The sequence below is a fragment of the Drosophila navojoa genome, chromosome 3 (assembly GCF_054131105.1).
Source record: "Drosophila navojoa isolate 15081-1374.11 chromosome 3, UAZ_NAV_1.0, whole genome shotgun sequence".
NCBI classification, from domain to species: domain Eukaryota; kingdom Metazoa; phylum Arthropoda; class Insecta; order Diptera; family Drosophilidae; genus Drosophila; species Drosophila navojoa.
This window is the reverse complement of record NC_142891.1, coordinates 7096988-7121433: the sequence shown is the minus strand read 5'-3', so window position 1 is coordinate 7121433 and position 24446 is coordinate 7096988. Positions and strand designations below refer to the sequence as shown.

Genomic DNA, 24446 nt, shown 5'->3' with positions numbered 1-24446 from the left:
GGCCCAGGCCCAGGCCAGGCTGAGTTGTATGCATTTGTTTAGCGAGCTGGCCAAGAAACTTTAATCAAGTTGCTGAATATTGAGAACGAATTTTAGCAGAATTTCAAATTTAGATAGTTGAACAAGAAAAACTTTAAACTGTGAATTTCAATTATATTATAATTATATTTTTAATTGATCTAAATATTTCATTTTTGTTAACAAACATAATTAATTTTTTTCTTGATACTATCCGAACTTACTTAATTAAAACCCTGTAATGGGCCAGAGACCTTGCAATTTGTATATGGAACAAAAATAGTTCTAAATTAAAAGTCTAGATTAAATAAAAACAAAAAATTAAAAATTTAAATAAAATAACTCTGGTTAAATATATTATATACAAAAATAAAATAAATAGATTGAAATAAAATAATTATGGTTAAAAATATTACATCAAAAAATGAATAGATTGAAATAAAAAATCTTAAAAATAAAAAAGTATTATATCTTGTAATTTTGGTAAAAAAAAAAAAACATAAAAAAAATCTTTTATAAAGTTTCAACTTTTTCAAATCATAAACTTGTATTTAAATATTGTATATAGGATTTTAAAAAAATATAAATATTTTTGTATATAAGTATTAAGTATTATCTACTCATTGATATGCGAAGCCTGCATATGGAGCATATAGAATACCGGTATTACGCTCTGAATTCGATTAAAAAACATTAGTATTTCAATAATAAAGGTGCCATTGTAATGTCTAAATAGTCTTCTATAACAGAGCACTGTAATTCTTTTCAATAGTATTTGTTTTCTACTTTTCTTTGATGCTTATAATACCTTTTATGACAAACGAAAACTTTTGAATACTTCGTATATAGTTTATATTTTCTTTATGAACTCAACTTTTCAACTTCTGTGTTTCTCTTTTCTTCTTGCTCACTCACACTTGAATGCTGAAAGTTTCATTCTAATGACAAATACTTTTTCATCTCTATTAGTCTCACTAATTCATTTCAGTTGTTTTGTGTGCTGGAAATTCCAGCATAACGTTTATAAGCACACAAGTAAACTGTATAGCTAAACTTTTTATATATACACACATAGCACGACTTTTTTCCGTTTAAAAAGCAAAAAAATCCTTTTTCATGTGTGAGTTGAAAAGGAGAAAATTACACACCAGAGACCAGAGAGCATGGACCATCCATAAAACTCTCGGCCGTCCAGGCATTATTTATGACTTTCGACAATTTCGTTGAAATACAAGAGCTGCGCACACACAAAAGGTGTTTGCCTCTGGCAACTGAAAAAACACACAGGTGAATGAGAAAGAAGAGAAAAACAACTGTGCAGGCAGGAACATGGATGTTTCAGGCATTGCCACAACTTTGTCAAATTTGACAGCGCATCAAATGCCATGAAAATAAAAGAAAAGAAAAACTTTTCAAAATAAACAACAGATAGTGGTAACGTTTACTGTTATTTTACGGGACGGCCGATATTAGTAACGGTTCAACTAACTGTCATTTCTATATGCTCGCCCTTCAAGTGAAAAGAGCATATTGGTTTTCTAGACTGTCAGCGGAATTTGGTAAGTGAATTATACGATTCGAAACTATATTTCCTATATATTACACAATTCAACAGATGGAATTTTTATAAATGAAAGACAGACTTTAAACATAGATTTACATATTCTATACATACGGTTCGGACTGAGCGTGTGCTAAACGATTTTTTCCACATTTTTGTAGTTAGGTATATAAAGACGATAAAAATATAGACATATATCTATAAAATATAGATAATAGATCATTTTATATGGCTGTTCATTGAACGGTGTCAAATCGCAAAATTTAAAAGTTTTCTTACGTTTTGTTCTTTCGTAAGACTGTATACTGTATAAAGTGGATTCGCTTAACCATGTGGATGTGGATTGGTATATGGGTACATATCTAACTGTCTCCCTCTATCACTTTCAGTGTTACTGTCTTTCTTTCTTTCTCTCCCTCTCTCACTCTCTCTGTCCCTCTCTCTTTTTCGTAATATTCCATTCGGCGCTACATTATGCCGTTCGCCTTCGTATCAATGCTTTTCTTAATACACTGAAACCAGCCACAAATTAATGCCGCAGAAGCTTGAAAGCTGATGCCTCGCCATCTCAATAAGCTCTTCATTTCCTCTCGATATGGCTGTAGGATTTCCGCCTTGCTTAGCCCAAACAGCTTGGCCCTAATGAACTACCTGAAGAGTACATTCGCATGTACAAAACGCACACATACACACACACACACATCTATAAGTCAGGCATAATTTCTAAGCCTCCACACTCGCCACTTGAGCTGCTCGTTTACATCATTTCAAGGACAACTCGAGAATGTTAATGGCTGACAAATATTTTCCTTTTTCCTTTCCATTTTGTTTTTGGTTTTTTTTTTTTTTACATGTCAAGTAAAAGTCACGCAACGCATATACGATGTATAAGTACATATGTAAATATGTATGTAGGTAGATACCTACATGCGTATATATGCAGACAAATATATCGTATACGTATTTAATTATTATAATTTCCAGTCAATCTAGAACATAGCAACTGTCTATTGGGTTTTGGTTTTGGTAATTACAAGACTCCAACCAAAAGTCGTAATGCCAAATATAATGATTAAAATGTTTTATGTTAGGGTTTGAGTATTATGTTAGCGTGTCGATTGTTTGCTGGCGCCGCAAAGTCGGAAATGAACACAAAAAAAAAATACACGTCAAAATGTAGACGAGTCTTATATAACTTAGCCAAAGGCTTTCAAGGTTGTATAGAGCAAACGTTTCATATATTTTAGTATATCTTAGTTTTGCCAGTAAAGCATTTTTGTAATTTGCAATATAACAGATAATCAAGTGTACTAACTATTTAAAAACGACACATGGCAATAAATATTAATATATATAAACTTCAAGTTTTACTTCAAAACTCATATAGAAATATCAATATTTATTGGAATGAATTGAGATATGAAAAAAAAAAAAAAAACATTTACCAAGTGCTGCAGTTTGGTGATGAATAATATATATTTGAAATATCAAGTCTCTAGCCATAGTAGTTTATGAGATTGAGGCACTCAAAAAGATGGTCAAACAGCCTAGACTAGGTGAACTCAGCTTATAAATGTTATTGAGCTAATATTTGTTTTATATAATCAACCATGACTTTTTCTATTTATTTCTATATCTTTCTATGTCTCTTTCTCTTTCAAGCTTTCATTTTAAGAAAATTTGAATTACATTTATTCCTTCTTCATATCAAATAATTTTTATTAAAAGCCCAAAATCCATTGCAAGCTCTGTTAAGTCTAAACTAAAGACCTAGGGTTTTATATAACATTTGTACATTTATTATAAAAAATAAATGCATATATGTACATGGTATATACATGTATGGCAATATAAGAACTTAATATATGCAGCAGGACAAATTTGTTTTTGTCACAGCAGCTGTTCACGAACATTTTTGCAAATGAAGCACATTTGCTTAGTTAATTTCTGTTCAAATGTTTCCTAATCCCACACCCCACATTCTCTCTCCCTCTCGCTCTCTCTCTCTCTGTCATTCCCTCACTTTCTCTGGGCAAAGCAATTTGTGGACATTTACAACACATGTTTAGCTTTGTGGGCGGTCCTAAAGCACTCGTCTAATCCATCATCTGAAATGCCTTGGCCCCACTCAGCCCCAAGTTGGCCGCAAGCTGTCGAGCCCATTTGTCTGAAAGATGCATCAAATTATATTCACATTGACCTCGGCTCAACTTCATTACAGCCTAATGCTATTGCTGTCTGACTTTCTGTCTGTCTGTTGCAGTCACAATCCATCTTAATTGATTTATGCCTTCGGCTTAGCTCTAACTAGTAATAATCTTATATATTATATGGAAATTATTGTATTCTAATGTAGTTAATTAATTTTGCATTCACTTTTCATTTTGATTAAAGTTTTCTTTTCATTTGAATGCGCTTGATTCGATTGCAATGCGAGCGCTTTAAAAGTTTTAGCATTACTCGAGCATTTCAAGTCCCTTACACATTCCACATTTTAGCACCGATTCAAACAATTTGCAGCGCTTCCGTTGCTGCAGCTGCAGTGGAAAAAGCATTTTCAATTGCAATTTTGTAGCTAGGAAATCTAATTTGGCAAAACCGAGAAGCAAAGTCAACCCCGCACAGCCCAAACAAACCCCAAGCCCAGCCAGGCGAGGCTAAACACAAAGAGCACACATTCGAGTGGCAAAAAGAGATAGACAGAGAGCGAGAGAGAGCGAGAGAGAGAGAGGGTGAGATGGCGAGGTAGTTGCAGTGAGACATGTTTGGCCCCCGAGCAACGGCACTCACAATTAGTGGCGCCAAATTAAAAACCAGCATGTTTCAGCTTTAACCTTGGGCCAATGGCAAAACGTTTGAATGTGGACTTTCTGGGCAGCTTCCCATTTCTGCGAAATCAAGATGTTACCCCATGCATACCCATGCCCCACATGCACATACACATGTGTACGCACACAGGGAGACTCACTGTAGTGCATGTTCTGCATGTGCCTTAATTTAGACATGTGTCAAATGCTAATTGAGACATGTTTCCCTGTCAATTTGCGATAATTTCAATCATTTATAGCAGGACTATAATAAAACTACTAAATAATACTCTAAAAAAATACTGAAAAAATACTAACAATAATATAATTCCTAATGTTATATTTATACAGCAGCAAGGAATGCTAAAATGCATTCAATAAATAAATTTGAGTTTTTAAAAAAGAGCTTTTCCTAAAATACCGCCCAAAAGTTTATAGCAAAACCAAACTAAAAATACCAAAAATATACTAAAAATACTAAAAAATACTGAATATGATCATCTTATATTTGCAGCAGCAAGGAATGCTGAAATGTATTCTAAGAAAGAATTTGACTTTGTAACTACTATAATTACAATTAGAAGTATATCGTAGTTGAGCAATAGTACAAAAAAAAACAGAGAGCTTTGTCTGAAATACGGCCTAAAACTTGATAGTTGGACCATACTAAAAATACTAAAAAATACTGAAAATGCTAAAAATTCTTAAAAATGCTAAAAATAATGTAATCACTAAATGAATTTTAGTTTGTAGTGACTATAATTATAAGTGAAGGTATGTCGTAGTCGAGCAAGAAAAAACAAAAAGCTTTAACTAAAATACCTCCTAAAATACTAAAAAAATACTAAAAATGCTAATCTTACATTTGCAGCAGCAATTAATGCCATAATTTATTCAAAGAAGGAATTTGAATTTGTGATTATTATAATTACAAGTAAAAGTGATTCGCAGTTAAAGTATAGTAACTCCTAGTAATGCTCATTGCATTACCTGAAATACCATCCAAAACTTTATAAAAATACAAAAAAAATACTAAAAAGGTACTAAAAATGTTAATCTTAAATATTTATGTATGCAAGTATCTAGGATCCTCGTTATCCGCATCCTAAAAGGTGAACATTTTCAATGTATACGCCATCAGCAAGTGCGAAGCGCATACTGACATTTTCCATAGAAGAATCAATTATGCAATTAAATTTTTAAGATGACAAGATGAGGCTATCCCTATGAAACAGTTATACTGCTTTGTGTTTTAATATTACTAGAGAACTTTTCTACTGTCAATTATTTATAAGCTATATCACATTCTACTGCTCACATAGTTAAATATATTTTTGTTACTAAATAGGACATATTTTATTTACTCATTCCTTGAAAATTCTTCTGCTTTCTATTTAGCGCGCATTCACCGTGCCACAGATATGGTTTAAGGCAATCAATTTTCCACCAGCTGCACTTCCAGCTCATTTACTTTTACTAGTGAAACCCCATTTGAAATGTCTATTATATCTTTTTACACGTGTCGAGTGCAAATTGAGCTGTTACTCTGTAACCTTCTCGCCATCCAACACTCTTAATTAGGTACAGTTACGCGGCAAGATTTATAGCCGCAAAGAGGTGGAGGGAAATTGTGAAAAATACCTTCGTCAATTGAAAAATTGCCCATATGCAGTAGGAGCGAGAGGGTGCGAGGGTGAGATAGACGCTGAGATGAAGCTGAAGCTGAAGAAGTTAAATGTTTTTCTTGTGCAAAACGCATGTAAGTAATTTGCTAAGGTGTTTGTCTTTCATCTTATCTTGTGTACCCCTGCAGAGGCTAAAGTAGAGTATGCTTGACTGCCTTTAAGGGGAGTGTGAATTGAACATAACAATAAATGAATTTAATTTAATTTCGTTTTAAATACATATACAAATTATTTTTACTTTGTTTGGCGATTGATAAAATTTATTTGCAATATTTCCTATTATCCAAATTGTATATTAAACATGGATCGTAATAAGCCATAAGCACGAACATAATATAATAGAATATTAGTATTTAAACTCAATCTTCGATAAATCGTTAATATTAGTAAATGATCTCTTTTAGTTGCTAAATCTGTAATTAAGATGTGATGAGTTCAAAATATTAAACAAAATATTAAATTAAACGGCTATTAGTCCATTGCCTCGGTTGCTTATCCGTCTTACTTCCATTCTTATATAATCCCATACCTAATCAGATAATCAAATCTAACTACCCAGTGCACGGTAATATGTGCATTTAGCTTGTTGTTTAATGACTATGCGAGGGCAGTTTAATGAGTGAATGACTTTTTTTTTCCATTACTCTTTGCCAGGGTATTTCGTCTGTGTGTGCTTCCATTGTTCTTTTTTCGCTACCTCCTCTTTTTTTTTAGCGTAAGGTGCCTGTGTCAATAAATCAATAAACGCCTTCCACTGTCAACGTCATTGTGTGTGAGTGTTTGTGTGTCTGTGTGTGTGTGTGTGTGTGTGCTTGTGCTCGTTGGCCCGTGTGCATATTGCGCAATCATTTCGTAGTCGTCTGTGCGTTTGTTTGCCTCGATTATTGCATTTTAATAGCCCAATACAATATAAATAAATTCATTGGCATAACTGAATTGCCTTGTCCAGTTGTAATGCAGACATATTCCATATGCATTAATACAAAGGATGAGAACCGTCAGGCACAAGTAGAAGCAGAAGTAGAAGTAGAAGAAGTTGCTTTTTCAGCCGGCAACACAACAAAATGAAATTCCAACAGCCGTGCTAGCAAAGCATGCGGCATGCGGCTCCAATTGGCATGCGGCATGACTCATCGTTGCCGGCTGACTGGCGCCAGCCATTGCGAAGTCATGGCAAGGGACGCCATAAAAAAAGGCGGCAACAACAACAACAACGACAACAACAGCAGCAAAGAAGAAGAAGAACGACAGCAACAACAACTAAAGGCAACAAACAGTCATCCACGAAATTGTTATTGCCTACTTGGTGGCATTTAGTTTTGCCTTTCCACACACCAAAAATCAACGTCATATTCCTTGTCTTTTTGTTCGCTTTTATTGCCACGCTCTCACTCTCTCACACACGCTCTCTCTCTCTCTCTCTCTCTCTCTCTCCTACTCCCACTCTCCCGCTTTGTCTGTGTTTTGCTATCTAAAATTGATTTTCCCTACCAACAGATTTCATTTCAATTTTTTTTTTCGTATTTTTCAGCCAGCCTTAAGCCTAAGTCCTTCATCTAGTCTTCATTGTTGTTGTTGTTGTTTGTTGTATTACATAATTGTCTTGGGCCTGTTGATGACTTAATAGGTCTCTAACTTACGTCCTTGACTATAGATGTGTGTATATGTGTATATCATCCTGCCAGGTGCCGCTGCCATTTCGTATGATTGATGAACTCAACATTCAGTTTTTGATTGACTTCGATCTAATCGTCGCTTATTCATCGAATTGCCAAAGCGCAAATGTTAAACAAATGTTACATAATATGTCGCTTATCACATATCACAAATTTTCATATGGAATGAGCATAAGCTATTGTATGATTAATCAGATTGCATTATATAATGGATGATACTATATATATAAGTGAATGAAAATATATGTATGAATATAGGAGAGTATATCTGCGAATGCTGTTATGATCATACAACAAATATGAGCACTCAATTTTAGATATATGTATGTATGTGTTATCTTATATATGAATTTGAGTATATATGAACATTTGAATATGTATATGTTTGTAGATATGAATACAGGATACATATAAAAACTAGCATATGAATACCTGAGTGTATATATGTGAATATATGAATGTATGAATGATTTTATGAATATATGAGTTTATATGTATGAATATATGACTCTATGTAAATGAATATATAAATGCATAAATTAATATACATATATGAGTGCAAGTATGAATGCATGGGTGTATTGATATGAGTATATTATGAGTCTATATTTGAATAAATCTGATCCTAAATATGAATGCATTTACTAATATACATGATTAAAAATAATAAATGAATGTATGAATGCATAAGAGTTTAGATATATATGAATATATGAGTTTATCTATGAATATATTTCTTTTTACTCAACTAAACCTAAAAGCTAATCCAGGCTTTTTTGATCGAACTCTCATTCTATCTTCAGCCCCTCTCGAATGTTCTGCATTTGACTTCAACTATTAACCATTCAAGATTGAAGTATTCTAATTGGTTTTGTCTGCATTTGAAGGGCTCCATTCCTCTCTTTCTCTCTCAATCAACACTCAAGCACCTGCATAAAGTGCTCAAAAAATATTCCCCCCACACTCTCACCCACAAAAACATTGTGCGAACACAATCAAAAAGTTGAACGCAAAACAAATTGAACCTAATTTGACGATTCTACGACAAAGCTACAACCACAATGAAAAGGAAGAAGAAACTTAAGGTCAACAGCGGAGAGAAACGGTCAAGAGCATCTAGCACTGGGAGCTACAAATATAACGAGCTCTGGGCATAAGTTCGGCTTGAGCATAACTTTTCTCCAACATACGTGAGGGCACTTTAAAGTGGAATACCCTTAACTTTTATTAAGGGACAGACCAAAAGAAAAAACCTCCAAAGAATAACAAACACACAAAAGCTGAAAATTGTTTTGACCTTGCTAACAAAATGGGCAAAAACAATACAAACGATACGAGTTCAAAAAGGCTTATTTTGATAATTAATTGAAAAAATTCCTGGAATCGTTAGCCAATGACTCCTAGAATCTAGAGCATTTATGTAAAATACAATGTGAGGTTTAGGAGTATTTTTACTGCTACTTAAAGTTCTACTACTATTTCTTTTATGCACATTCCAATGTCTTAAGTTGAATTGTAACAAATTTCGTGTATAGTAGTTGTTGCTACTACTATTTAGATTTAGTAGTATATATGCTACTACCAAAATGTCTACAATTATTTTGTTGCATGCTTCTTGCCGAATTGTGTCTCATAACCCATGCTATATGTAGATATAGTAGTATTAACTACTTAGCTTTAGTAGTATTTATGCTGCTACTACTATTTTTTGTATGCACTTTAAAATGCCGCAAGTCGAAATGTTACCAAAATTCTTGTTTTTGTTCAATTTAGTAGCAGTTTTTGCTACTACTATTTGCGTATATGCTTACCCGCTGGCAAAATGCCCGGCGCACGGCATGTATGGCAGAAGCACTGCATCACCGAATCGCGTACTAATCCAATCAGCATGTTGATAACTTGTCTTTTTGACTTTTATAAACAAATATGTGTATAGAGCAGTAGATTAGAGTAGAGGATATTTGGTAGTATTTAGCAGTAGTTTTCGGATATGTGAGTGTTGCCAACTAAATATTTGTGCTGCCTACTTTGGAGAGCGCAGCGCACAGTTATTACTATTTAAATAAATATTTGATTTAATAAAATTGATTTAGAATTTATATTTGATTTAAATTGTCTAATTTATGCAAATGCTTTCCGATTATTTTCAGCCGCGCTAAAATGTATGCTACGTTTTGTTGTTGTTGTGTGTTTTGTATTTGTTTACAAATCACGGCGGCGTATTCTTCTTTTTGCGATTATGCTTTTGACTGCGTTATTTTTGCGTCTTGCCTCTTGCTATGGCTTTCAAGAACGACAATGACAAAGAGAAATCGACGCTAACGGCACGAATACGTAACGAGCGCAACGAACGACGAAGACAAACTAAATTATGTCGATGTTAATTTTTCAGCAGCAGGCGAGCAACTGACGTCGCTGACGCTGACGGCAGCGTTAACGTTGCGCGCTGACGCTGACGTCGATGCCGGCAGCGCTGTCGCTGGCATTGGCAAGGACAATGCATATGGCAAAAAGGACAAACCACTTTGGGGCGCAACAGAGCTGGCGGCATTCACCAACAGCTCCCCCAAGACAAAGCTAACCAAAAACGGACAGAGAGCGAGCGAGCTAACGCACACACAGAAAAGGAAAGAGAAGAGAGAGAGAGAGAGAGAACATGGCAGCAGCAGCGCGAGAGAGCAAATTCGTATATTCTAGAGGGTTGACTTATTGTGGGAGCGAGTGCTTTTGCCCACAAGCAGCAGGGTTAAGCTTAGCTTAAAATATATTCGTAAATTTAAGAAATTATTAATAAATACAATATATTAGATTTTATTCTAACAATTTATTTAAATAAATTGACGCATATCATAAAATTGCGATTCATATATTTTTTTCATTTTCGACCTTGCTGCGTAACCTTAATGTGCGAAATTTCGAAAATCAATTTCGAAACATGCGCCGTGAGCAGCGCAGCGAACTTTTTGCTTCATTGTTGTTGTTGTTGTCATTTAACGGCAGCAGCAGAGCATGCATAAGGAGCTGGCAGAGAGAGAGAGAGAGAGAGAGAGAGAGAGTATGAGAGCGCCTGCCACCCACAGAACGTTCAATGCGCCTAACTGTAAATGCGTTTGAGCTGAGCATTATAAAGCCGGCTTATTACACAGTGTGAACCGCTGGGTTTTTGCACATATATTTATGTATTAGTATTTATAATTTATATATTTATATTTATAAAAAATATATTTTATTATTAACTTTAAAATATTTACAGTTGTGGTTTTTTTATTTATATATAAAAGTATATATTAAACACAGAATATATTAAAGACAGACTTAATTTTGAAAAATTTAATCTTAGTTCTTTAATATGTTAAATTAAATAATAGAGCAGAAAACTCAAAATAGTTCTTTAAAATCAGTCAAAACATTTTTGATATATATATATATATATATTAATTCAATATCAAATGATAAAATTATATGAAAATTATTTGAATCATATTAAATTATTATGATATTATGTTATATTAAAAAAGGTTTAAAAAATTAAACGTTAGTTTCTGAAAAAAAAAATTATTGTGGCGCATATTCCAAGCTGCAATATATTATATTTTCGAGTGCTCTGGGCATTTTCGAATATAAAAATAATTTGTTTTTGCAGCTGGCAATGCTTGAAAGAGAGCAAAAACGTTTAAGCCAGCTGACATGCCCACGCAGCGTATGCGTTGCTCACACTCTCACGCGCTCTCTCTCACATACACTCTCACCCTCCTTCATATTGCAGCAGGTTGTTCGTTGAGTCGAAAAAAAAAAACTAATTTTCGAATATCGAAAAAAATATTAACTGCAATTAAATTAGATGGCAACAGAACGAGCGAGAGAACAAATAAATAAAACGGCGATGACTCAAAAAACGCCGAAAACACGCAGAGAGACAGAAAGAGAGAGAGTGAGCAGAAGAGAGAGCACACACACATACATATCCTTGGCACAGTGGGTAGTGTGAAGCTGGCGACGTGTCGGCCCTACCGAAAGGCGGACAAGGATATAGAGCGGCAATTTAAATGGCAGAACGGCGCCAGTGTCGAAGCCCAAGCAGCAGGGCAGTAGCCGATGAATCACAATGGGCCACGCATAGGCCAACACAATCTGTTGGAGTCGGAGTTGGTGTCGTAGTCGTAGCCGGAGTCGGAGTCGGAGTTGGAACCAGTGTGCAGCGAGCTTGAGTTGAAGTTTGAGCCGGGAGCATAGCCTGCGGGCCACACAGGCGACACTCTCTCGCCCACACACAATGCTTCATGTCTGCCACAAGAGAGAGTAGAGAACAGAGAGAAGAGAGGAGGGTGAACGCGCAGAGATGCAACGGCAGAGGCGGGAATATCATGACAGCAGCTTGTCGAAGGCATTGAAGCACACAATGCTTCTTCCTACAATATTATTTTGTTGACGCTTGTGGGCGGGCAGGGCAGGTTCTGCGACCAATGAGGGGGCGAGACGGGTGGGGGTGTTTGGGTTACGGCTCTCGTTTTGCATTTGAATTGCTTTGGAAATCATTTGCCGGCAAACACAACGTGAATGCCGTCCCATCCGTCCGGTTGAGCAGTTTGAACTGAATGTGTCATGCCCAAGGGGGCAGCCAGAGCGGCGGACGGACATCATAATACTACACTCACCCACACACACACACGCGCACACACACATATCTATATATAGACATATATGTGTATGTGTGTTTTATATAATGACATCAAAAGTGTGAACATTTGTGTGTTAAACGGCCAAACGATTTAACACACAATTGTCTATGTGAGTATGTGTGTGTGTGTGTGTCAATTGTGCTAAAAGTATTTTAATGATTATGTTCATGTCCCAAAAAAGGGGGCGGACCAAACAGAAGTTGTAAGGGGGAGTGGGGGGTATTAGCTGAAACAGGTGGGCAAATAGCAAAAGTTGTGCTTTATGCAATAAGAGCAAGAAAAAACTTACGTAAAGAGTTCTGTGCTTGCTGGCGCGTCGGACCATAAAATTCAATTGTAAACTTACCTGAAAATAGAAAAACAAAAAGGGAAATATGAGTATAGATATATTAAAAATATATATAAAATATATTATATACATATAATACTGGAATAGAAAATAATAATTTTGTATTGAAAGTATGTTAAGTAAATAACTTTATCATAGACAACATTTATATTCTTTTTTACAGTTTCTATTATCGTAATTCATTATCCTAAATCATTCACTTGAATTCTATATATAACTTTTTATTATTACATATCATTTATTACTAGCTACATTATGGATGAGACTTAGTGGTTTAGTCATATAAGAAAAAGAATGAGCGTTTGCCAAGTAACAGATCTATAAATAGTTAATAGTTATTAATTTCTGATTCTAGAGTCAAAGAGCTAATAGTTATTTCCATCTTCATTCATTAACAGTTACTCTGAATTTTTATCACATTAATCGTGCAAGTATACTGGATTTCCACACATAGTCTACTATAATAGATATTCTTCTATATTTTCTCTGAGTCCTTATAAATCGAAAACTTATTTCATTCCTCTGAATTTGTATATACTTTACGATAATTTTCATTAACACTTTAATTATTATTCAAAATATAAAATATAAATCTACCCTTAACAAATGTCAGTTTTGCCCTATGTAACTGATCTAATATAATATAAGCATTACCTGACATTTTCAATAATTCACTGGGATCTCAAATATTTTACTATATTATAAATAGTCCTTATTATACATTGTCATGCCCTTGAATTTCCATCATTAATTGCTTTTCTCCATTATTCTCCAACATTCATTATTATTCCTTGAGATTCTCCACCAATCCATACCAATTACTATTTAAATCTAAATTGATAGACTCATTTACTCATGACTATTAGCATTTCCCAACTACTCAATATCATTTGCTATCATTAACAATTTCATGTTAAGCTCTAAATACATTTAGTTCTATTACAAAATAGTTTTTCTTTGCTCAGCTAAGTCGTTCTCTTTGCAGGCATTTGCATTCCCTTATCATTCATTATCATTCACTATCATTCATTGTCAGTGTCTCTATTATTGGCTGACTGGCAATTGGCAAACATTTGCGTACATTTGCAGTTCAGGTTTTTCCTCGCCTTCTGCTTCTTCTTCTTCTGCGGGTTTCATTCACATTAGCCCCACGGGGCAAGCGTTGCATTTGTTGCAGTTGAATGGCTCACTTAATTACAGCTAAGCGTTAAGTCTCACAGCTAGTCCCTCTCTCTCTCTCTCACTCTCACTCTCACTCCCTCTCTCTTTCTGTTTAATTGAAATGCATTTCTTTAGTTTGTTTTATTCGCTCGGTTCCTCCTTCGTGTATTGCATTTAATTAAGCAACTAAACAGTTTTGCTGCTCCTCGACATTGACGATGACTAAACGAGTCTTTCGAGTACCGCCACAACATCTCAAATCATATGCAGACTGCACACTATGTTGCCGCATTCCCACACCCAACCCCATGCCCACTAGCTGCCCGCCCCTTTTCATAATTATGCAACACTTGAAGCGAAATTAACTGCTTAGCTTTGATATGAAAATCATAATATTTTCTTTGTTGCTTAGAGCATAGCGAACAATGAGACACGCAATGTATGTTTGTACACTTTGGTCACACTATTCCCACACTCTCCCTCTCTTCTCTCGCTCTCTCTCTCTCTCTCTCTTTCTCTCTGTTGTTCTGCTTGCGTGCGCTGGATTGGCACCACGTGCCGCCAGCCACCCGACATGGCTTATCCATAAATTTTCGCATGTTGCCAAACCAAATATGTACATTGATCCTGAAGTGTCTGTATGTATGTCGCGCAGAGGGTTGCTTCAGAAGTTCTTGAACATTTTCAAAATTATTAGATAAACAGAAAATAAAATTTTAAAAAATTCAGGCTTACTTGCAAAAATGACTCCTTTTAAAAATAAATTATTTCAATATTAATACTATATCTATTTCAGTTGTCATTTTGTGGAGTTCTCTTTCTAATACACTTAAACATACTCTATCAATAAAATAATATACAAAATAATAGTTTTAAAATAGAAAAAAAGTTAAAAAAATAGAAAAATATATATATATATATACATAGCAATTTCTGGCTTCCTTCGTACACATACGAATGTCTTGAGCCACCCTCGTTTTAGTTATTCATATGAGTGCACAAGTACTTTGTAGTTTCAGTGTCTGCTGCCGGCTGATTTCGTCATCAGTGCCAGGCATGAGTCACAACCTCGACAGCCACTTGCACTGGCACTAGAGGAGCCACAGCACACGCGGGGGGCCGGGCGGCTGTAGGACTGCGGCTAAGGGTGGCCAGAGAGGCGAGGCGGGGGCATGGCGGCTACACGCCACTAAAATGTTGGCAATAACAACTGACGCCGCCGTTGCTGCTACATATATAACATATATACAGATAAATATATATATATATATATAAATATATATGTGTATGTATATGTACAACCCCCGAAACTGCATCCACCCAAAAACTTGTTGGTTTGCTTCTTGTTCTTCCTCTTCTTCCTCTTCTTGTTCGATGTGCTTTTTATTTCGTTTATTTTTTTGGCATGCAAAATTAACAGCTGAGCGAAGTTGAAGTTCGATTGCATGTTTAGGGCGCATTTCATTCAGAGCGCTGCTGACTTTTTTTCATTTATTTGATTTTTTTTACCGCTACATATTACCAATTTATGCTGTACTTTTATTTAGTTATATACCCTAAGCAACGTGACAATGGGCTATATAGATTTATTGTACTACTGCAAGTTTTTAGGATTTATAAAAATATTTATATATATAGTATAGTTAAATATGAAACTTTATAAGTCATTGAAAGGCTTAAAAAATTATTAAATTATCTAAGTTCAATCAGATTTTTTAAATTTTAATTTAAAAATTAAAGCTTTACTTGAGAGTAACCGAATATAAGTTATCTGGATCCTGTTCTATCTATCCAATCATTTAATATCAGCAATTTGAAAATTCTATGATATGGATTACAAATAAATAGAAATAGAAACCTATTAGATTTTGCTGGGAAAATTATATATGATTTACTAATATATAATTAATTATAATTCTGCTTCGAAGTGGCTTAAATTTTTAATAAATAATAAGCACTTTTATATATAGTTTCTGTATGCAGGATATTCGCTAGTCGTGCATGCCGAACTTCTTATTTTTACTTGCTCCTTTTTATTGAATTTCCAACTCCGGCTAAATTCTCACCTATTGCTTGAAGCCATTGTTGGTTGTTTGCGCTGCGTGACAATCAGCTTGGTTCGAAGTTGTGTTTATATACTCCTTGAAATGTGGTACTCAAAGTGGGTATATTGGTGTGGCTAAATCATTGAGGAGACTAAGTAATCCATTAAATACCAGATTTTATCTTACTTGTATTATATTAACTTTTTACATCAATTTTACCATTTTAATTTTTATTTTTCTACTACCTTACAGAGTATCTAAAATCATTCAATATTATTTTTCTTGTTCTTTTTCGCCTGTCGTCGCCTTTTGTTTATATTAAAATTGAATTTTTGCCATTTTATATAGAGTTTTCGTATAGCTTTGCTCCCTGCATACGTTTGCCATTTCATTTCATCATCGATTTAAACTTGTCAAGCCATACAAATACTCTGCTGATTATGGGGTATATTAGTTGGGCTCTCAGCTATAGAATATGGACATTATTTGGAATTATTATCATGTTCATTTGCAATTATCCGTATATTATGTAGACTAAGCCAACTGAATATGTATTTATTTCGATAGCTCTTAATCCCGCAAGGTTTTACCATAGAATTTATGTTATTTACCCCTTGTTCTATGATCCCTGGAACGCCTAGGGGATTTGCAGAGCTGAATCTTATTGAAAAAAAATCTAAGTTAGTCCGACTTAATTCCATCTATAAAGTCATTTAAGTCTTTGCCAGAGCATTAAAGCGCAAGCATAAAATTTTTCACATTTTCCTCGCTAGTTTTCTTGGATTTTCTTTTAGCTTTTCTTCTCATTTTTTTTGGCAGCCACTTAATGGATTTTTGCACTGGCGGCAAAACAACTTCCAGCGTCTGCTGTTTGGCTGTGTTTTCGGAAAATTGCGTTTGCTGTCGCGTAAAAGGAAATGATTTTAAGTGCGTGGATTTTTCGCCGCACTAGAAAAGTTGCACAGTTTGACAGCAACTTTGCTGCTAATTTGTTAGCCAAGTGCAGCATAGAAGGCATACAACGTGCCATGGCCAGGCTCTGGCCCTGGCGACTCTCTTTCTGCTCTTATTAGCTCAATCAACTGCTCTGAAGTATCCTTCGCTATGATGGCCCACCTCAAATCGAATCGGCCGGCCCAGACAAACACTAAACAGAGGCACAAATACTTGCAGCACATTGACAATGTCCTTCGTACGCCATAACAGGCACGTACCAAGCACACACACACACACACATACATACATATATATAGATTATGATCGACATTGTCTGCCGCAGCTGCTGCTGTTGCAACTGCAGTAAAAATACGCCTAGTCATTGGCGCTGTTGTCCTTCGGCTCCGTTTTTAGCTCGCAGTTTAATGAACCTTCGACAAAATAGTTCCTTTATATTCACAGCTGTTGCAAAACGCACAAAAGGCCTTTGGAAAAGGCTCACAGCTTAAGTAACTTGTAGCTTAATGAAATTTTCGGCAAGTGGTGTAAGAAAATTTGCAACTTTGTCTTTTAGAAAACTCTTGAAAACAATGAAGAGCCTTTAAAAAGGATTTATGAATGTATTCTTTAAATATGTCATTTAACTTAATTTTTTGTAAGAATTTTCTAGCATTAAAGCTTAAAGAGATTTTAAAAAGTTGAAACCCTTTCAGTTGGTCTCTGTTTTATATTTATGCACATATAAAAATAATGACAATCAAATTTTTTGATTTAACAAATATTAAGTATAACAGGAATTCTTTTATATCATTTTTATAATTTTGTTTTTTTTTTTATAATTCTAATGACAAAAAAAAATCTAAAACGAGCACATAAAAAATATTTTTTAATCAAAATTTAAATAAATAAATTAAAATAAATATTTATTGTTTAAATTTTTATAATCATAACGGTAAAAATTTAAAACAATCTATATTTATTTAAAGTTCTTTAAATTTTGATTTGAATTACTTGTATATTTATAACAAAATTTTAAAATAAAACATTATATTTCAATAGTATTTTCTAGGATCTTTCTTTTCAGACATAACACTTAAACTTTTTTTGTTTTAATCTAATCATCAACTACCAATAAAATGTACATTTTAGACTTCGCCAATTCACAATAATGTTACAATTCTACAATTATGTATAAAATAATGTATATAATAATATATGTATGTAATACAATATATAGCATATGTATTAAATGGTCATACTATTACATATCATTTGATATATATTATTTTATTTTTTTTTATAATATTTTTTAAAAATATCTTGAAGAAATTAAACTCTTCGAGCCTAATTTCCATTATTTTTAAAGCCTCTACAGCTCTTTACCTTTATTATAATTACTCATATAAATTAAAACTAAAATGTATTATAATTCTAAGTTCTTTAATAACATTAAACTTATCCAATTATATATATATTTTGACTCTGTTTTGGTTTGACGTTTTCCTCTAGTTTTCAGTGAATTTATGAAATAGCAAATGGGCTAGCAACGCTTCATTGAGCTGGCCAACTATGTGGCTGGCGTTTTGGACAGGGCGAACGGAAACATGGAACAGCTCCAACTAGGTAGACGAGTCAAGTGCACATACTAGCAAGCTAGCAAGCTGTACATGCGTGCAGAGAAAAGAGGAGAAACAGGAGTCGCGAGCAGGAGTCGGTTAGTGCAAGGAGTGCAGCAGGAATGCCTGACGACGTGGGCTGTAACTGAAAACCAATTGCCGGTTTTTGGACTGCAGCCACAGCACGTTTGTCCCGGACGTAGAGTTTTGAACGAATATGGCGTCGACGACTTTGACGTCGCTTGCGGTTTGCACACCCAAAACGGGGTGGGGAAGACGACAGGGACTATACGAATAGGTATACGTGGCAGGCTAGTGCCTTGGCCCTAATGTAAGACAACACCAGCTGCGTTGGTAACAATAAAAAGGATCAAAAAGGGATAAAATGTCTTGCAGTGCACTGAAAAAAAAAAAAAACTATGCAGAGGAAGACATCGCATTTGGCTGCAAATAATTCTTGGCCCTCTTCGCTTTTCGCTGTTCACTGTTCGCCTTGCCATTGGTAATAGAGTAATTCAATATTGGGTGTGGCAGCACACAGACACTCACACACACACACACACACTCACTCGAGCAAGCACTCAAGTTGCATTCTATTGATTTTTTTTTCGGTTGGCTGGAAAAACTTCTCGGTGGCCACTTGATCAGGCAAACAGCAGCGCTTTAAGCCTCAACAATGGGCCACATTTCTCGTTCACACTTGACAGTCAGACAGCCGTGGAGTAGGGCGATTGTTATTAAAGAAAAAATCAAAAAGAAAAGGAAAAGCAAAGCAAAGTCTCGCCTCGTCTCAATATTCAAGAAGGTTGACAATCCTTTTGCAAATGTGGGCGCATAGGCCCAAAAAGTCAAAGGCCACGTCAAAAGAATGTCTGGCAAAAGTAAACTACTTGAGCTCACGATAAACGCAAGACGACGACGACGACGGCGACGGCGACGATGTTGATGAAGAGGCAGCACAAGACGCGAACATTGTGCGATATGATGATGAACTCTGTAGATGCCAGCAGAGCAGAGCAGAGCAGGAACTGAGGGCACGAGCTGAGACGTTTACAACTGCTGGGTGAGAAAAAAACGAGGGATGGCAACCAAAAGCAGCAATGTGGTTTAAAGCGCAACGAAATATGAATATAAATCTTTATTTAATACTATATAACTAAAGCTATAAGTATTATAATATATATTATAAAATATAGAGAAACTATTGAGGTAGCGAAATCAAAGTCAAGCTCAACTCTCAAGCTTCATTTCTATAAAATTTTAGATCAACTTAACATAGCAAAGCATAACATGGCAAAAGTAACAGAAATGCAAAGACTTTTCTTAAAAAAAAAGACCCGTGAAATTATCATTCGAAAATAAACAACGTAGGAAATGCAGCGAGAATATTTATGCAAATTCATTAAAGAAATATAATTCATTATTTTTTAACTAAATTTTATTGTCTATAAAATATGTACAAATATTTATTTCAGTAATTTCTGTTCAAAATTAGTCTATTTATTAAATAACTGATTTCTAACAATTTTAATTTGTAAGTTCGAACAGATACAGATTACATTTATCAAAAATAGAATAAATTATAATCAGCAATATATTCGTATCACAAAATGAAACCACAGAGAATTAAAAAAAATAGAACAAAAAGAAAAAGAAGTACCGTACATAAAAGAACCTAAAGAATCTTTTAAGAGAAAGTATTTCTTTCTGAGTTATTTTTTATTTGAAAAATTTCTGATGAATATTTCAACTTCTCCATAATTAAATTATTACTGTAATATTAGTAAAGTATAGGTATAGTATTTTAATTCTTTATTTATTATTAAAATTTTTTATATATTATATTTTATAAATTGTTTACATCTTATATATGTTATTATACTTTTATATGTTATTATTTCTTTTCTAAAATTTTTTATAAATTTTGAAACAGCCCTCCATCGATTCAAAAATTTTATCGTTTTTTTTTTTCTTTATATATTTCTCTTTATCTCTTCCTCTCCCCCTTTTGTCTGCCTCGCTCTCTCCACGCCCTCTGTTGCTTTTGTTATTGCTTTTTGTTTGCTGTCACAAATAAAAAGAAGTAAAAATTTGAAACGCTTCTTCATTTTTTCCCCATTTAGACACGTTCCCAACTTGTCGGCTTATGTTCCGCAGCCACGCCCCCGCACTGCCAGCCCTCGCACCATTTGAATCGATATTGATGAGATAACTTCTTCTCACAGCTGCCAAGTGTTTGACTTTGTGGCTCAACGCAAAAGATTATTAATATAAATATTCTTTTTTTTTTCAGGGATTTAAAGTTTTTCCTAGCAAAAGAGAAAAAAATAAAGATGAAAAACTACAAAAAAGACGGCAAATCTCTTTTATATGGCTCGCTGTTTGGGGTCAAGCACGCTGATTATGAGTGGCTCAGTTGAATGTGGGTCAAAATTGTGGTTCCTTTTCAATTTATGCGCTTATTTGTCCAAAAACGAAATCTCTTTTTTGGCCATTTGCCAAAGTTTCCATGCCAAAGGCTAAAACCGACTCCACTTCACTTCGCTGCTTTCTATTGCCCATTTTTCAATTTGGACAAAGAGTTTTTCAAATCCAGCCACGCCCCCATTCAAAGGGAAACGGAGGGGTGCCCATCAAATTTCCAGTTGTGATTTGGCGATTTCTCTTTGTTTTTTTTTATCTTTTATCTTTTTGATTGTTTTTCTTTTGTTTTTTTCTTGTCTTCTACAAACGCACACATCAGGATTTATTTATGGGTAGAGAAAAAGCATACGTATATGTATTTATGGTTATCTTTTGGCAAAAGGGTACAAGTATTACAAGATGTTCCCGAAATTGTTTGCGCTATGTAGCGAATGAAATATAATTCTAAAATTCTTTATAATAAATATATGATGGTACTTTAATTAATTTAATTTTTTAGAGTTTTATTCTTCAATTTTGAATAAATATATATTTTTTATATTTTTCATTCTATGTAAATAAATTTCCTCTTAATAATTGATTTTTTTTTACATTTAAATTAATATTCAAATAATTTTTTTCTATATTGTGTTTATATTATGTTTGCACTTTCAATTATATTTTTTATTAATTATATTAATACAATTTTTTTATTAATTATATTAATATAATTATATTAATACTATTGCTTCACCTTTTGTTATATATATTTATATTTTCATTATTCTTTTCTTATTATCCCTTAATCCCATATTCTTTTGTTTTTCTTTATATATTATAAATAAATTATATTTATTTAATTTGTTTGTTTTCAATTTTATTAAATATTGTAAATATAATTTATTTTAATTAACAAGATTTTTATTTATATTAAATACATATATATATATTTTTTTAATTTTTGGTTTTTTTTAGCCAGAAGTTCAAACCAATTGAAATCTTAAAGAGTATATTTTTCTTGGAACAATAACGATTACGTTCTGAGTGACTTATTGTGGCTCGAATTGCGTCAATTCATCAAATTTTTCGCCCTTTTGCACGATTGCGTTATATTCTAAGTGGGTGGGGGGCAGATGGAGTTGAAGAGGATTTCCACATGTTTCCATTTTTAATATGCTTAAAACGTTTTACGACTGCCAAAGACACGCAGCACTTGAAAGTCAAAACGTAACATTTATAACATATATATACATATATACGTATACGTACATATATATTTCTTTTTAATGGGCATAAAGGGAGCTGTAAGCGCTCCAAGCTAAGCCCTTCGATTGCTTTGCCTTTAAGACTCTCTTCGACCGAAAATTTGCTTTTGTGACTTTAAGCTTCACCGTGATTCAATTTGCCGGCACTGCGTCAGGCATTTTTTATGCCATTCTAACGTTGCATTTTGTTGACGCCATTTCCCTTAGATTTTTAGTGCCTATTTTCCGCAGAGGCCGTAAAAGCGTACAGGTAACACACACACACACACACACGCACAACAGAAAAAAATGGTGGAAGAAGTAACGTTCCGACTCCAGCGTACAAAATTGTTGTGGAAATTGTTTAAAGTCATTCGCATGTGTAAAAGTTGGCGTAGAAATAAATAAAAAAAAAGAACAAAATGTAGGAGATGTGTGAGTGTGTATGTGTGAATGAATGTGTGTGTTTGTGTGTATGGGTGTCTGCTGCTGCTAGCAAAAATTCTCGTTTATGTCACTGGGGAAATTTACGTGCTAACCATCAACGTCAGCAGCCAGCACCATACAACACTCACATTCGTTGTAGTGTGTGTGTGTGTGTGTGTGTGTGTGGGTGTGCGTGTGGGGTTTGTGATATTCAGTTCCATGTACGATTCCATTTAGTTGCTTGCAGAAATTAAAATTTTATTATTAAAAACTAGTGTAAAACTAGTGCATCAGCTTTTATTTAATTCATTATTAAACTTTCAGGAAAAAATAAAAATATGATTTATGGCTAAATATTTAATGGTCAGCCACTGCATACATGTAAGAGCCTTTTAGTCAGAGCGATTAAAGCATTTGGAGTAAATTTTATATCTACGGTAAGTATGGAAGATATAATATCAATGGCAAAAGCAAATGATTTTCTGGTTTTCTTTAACTCAAATAACGAATTTGCTTAAAAGGAATTTTCTTAAAAACTAACAGACAGAAAATCTCAATAATTTTAACAAATCTCGTTATCATTCTCATTGTTAATTAAATATATAACATTATTATTGAATCAAATTCTAAGGAGGAATTCTTTAAACTTGACTTTACTTGGACGTTGTCTATTTCACATAATCAAAAAGTTTTACAAATAAAGGCACAATGAATTATATATCTTGTTACATTATTTATCTTTGTGAATCTGACTCTCTCTTACTTTCTTTCTATCTCTCTCACTCTCTTTCTATCTCTCTCACTCTCTTTCTATCTCTCTATCTCTCTCTCTCACTCTCTTACTATCTCACTCTCTTTCTATCTCTCACTCTCTTTCTATCTTTCATTTCATTTCGTTAGTTCATTTCTATATTTCCCTCAAATCTAAAATTCAATTTTATAAATTTTCCCTTTTCCCAAGTAAAATTGTAAATTAAATTCCCGTTTCTTGCTTTTGCAACTTTACACCCATTTCGCTGCCCTTTAAGGCTGTCAATAAGTTTACCTTTTTATGTTAAAGCCGCCCTTGCGCAGGGCTAGTTTAAATGATATTTCTTAGCGCGACGCTTTATTGAATTACTTCGCTCGGCATCCTAAACATAACATGAAATTGTGCGCGCTGTAAAATAAGAGAGAAAGAAGAACAGAGCGAACAGAAATTGCAGGAGTCAAAAGCCGCAAACACCTATAGCCAACAGCAGCAGTAACTCGACTCGCGTCGACTCAACTCGACTGACAGACAGACAAATCGACAGAAACTGACGTAAGAAGCGCCCCAGTGGTTGCTTTAACGCTCGCTCGCAGCTCCAATGCTCCCAACTAGTTGGGGCAACGCAACAAATTTTAGCTGAAATAAGAAGCTTAAGACAATTAATTGAATTTATTGCGTATTTGTGTGCCTTTTATAGAAGTTGGACGACCCCTCGGAGGGGACGCCGTCTCCGTGTAAATAGCCATGGGAAGCCCCATAAGCGCCAGCGAACAACAATGGAAAATGCTTGAGGAGGCTAACTGTAACTATGCGTGGCACACCTGTAAACATAAGAAGAAGGGGAGCTCTTCTCTGCGTGTGCGTATGTGTGTGTGAGTGTGAGTGCGTGTGTATGTGAGGGTTAGACTTGTGTCTAGACACAAGCGCCAAAACACCTTCAAACGGAAGCTGAAACATTAAAGTTAGCCAACTTATGACCAGCCGGGCAGTTTTTTTTCTCTAACTTCTTTGTATACCCATTGCAGAAACGAAAGACTGGGTGGGATTGTTTTTGTTCAAGTTCAAGTAACTGAGAGAAGGACGAGTGAC

General features: G+C 34.4%; 1 protein-coding gene across 5 annotated transcripts in view; it reads right to left on the bottom strand.

Annotated features, from left to right (window-relative positions):
* Window positions 1–24446, bottom strand: part of stai (stathmin) — an 89958-nt gene that overhangs the window by 44918 nt on the left and 20594 nt on the right. For 2 of the 5 annotated variants that reach the window (XM_089258112.1, XM_089258113.1), the window contains exon 1: window positions 9559–10141. The exons of 1 other annotated variant lie outside the window; for it this stretch is intronic. In XM_089258112.1, coding sequence (XP_089114238.1) covers window positions 9559–9637 — 79 coding nt within the window. In that variant the 5' untranslated portion in view covers window positions 9638–10141. Of the gene's footprint in view, window positions 1–9558; window positions 10144–24446 lie in introns of those variants that run through there. 2 more of the 5 variants (XM_089258117.1, XM_089258114.1) reach the window with 2 other exon arrangements.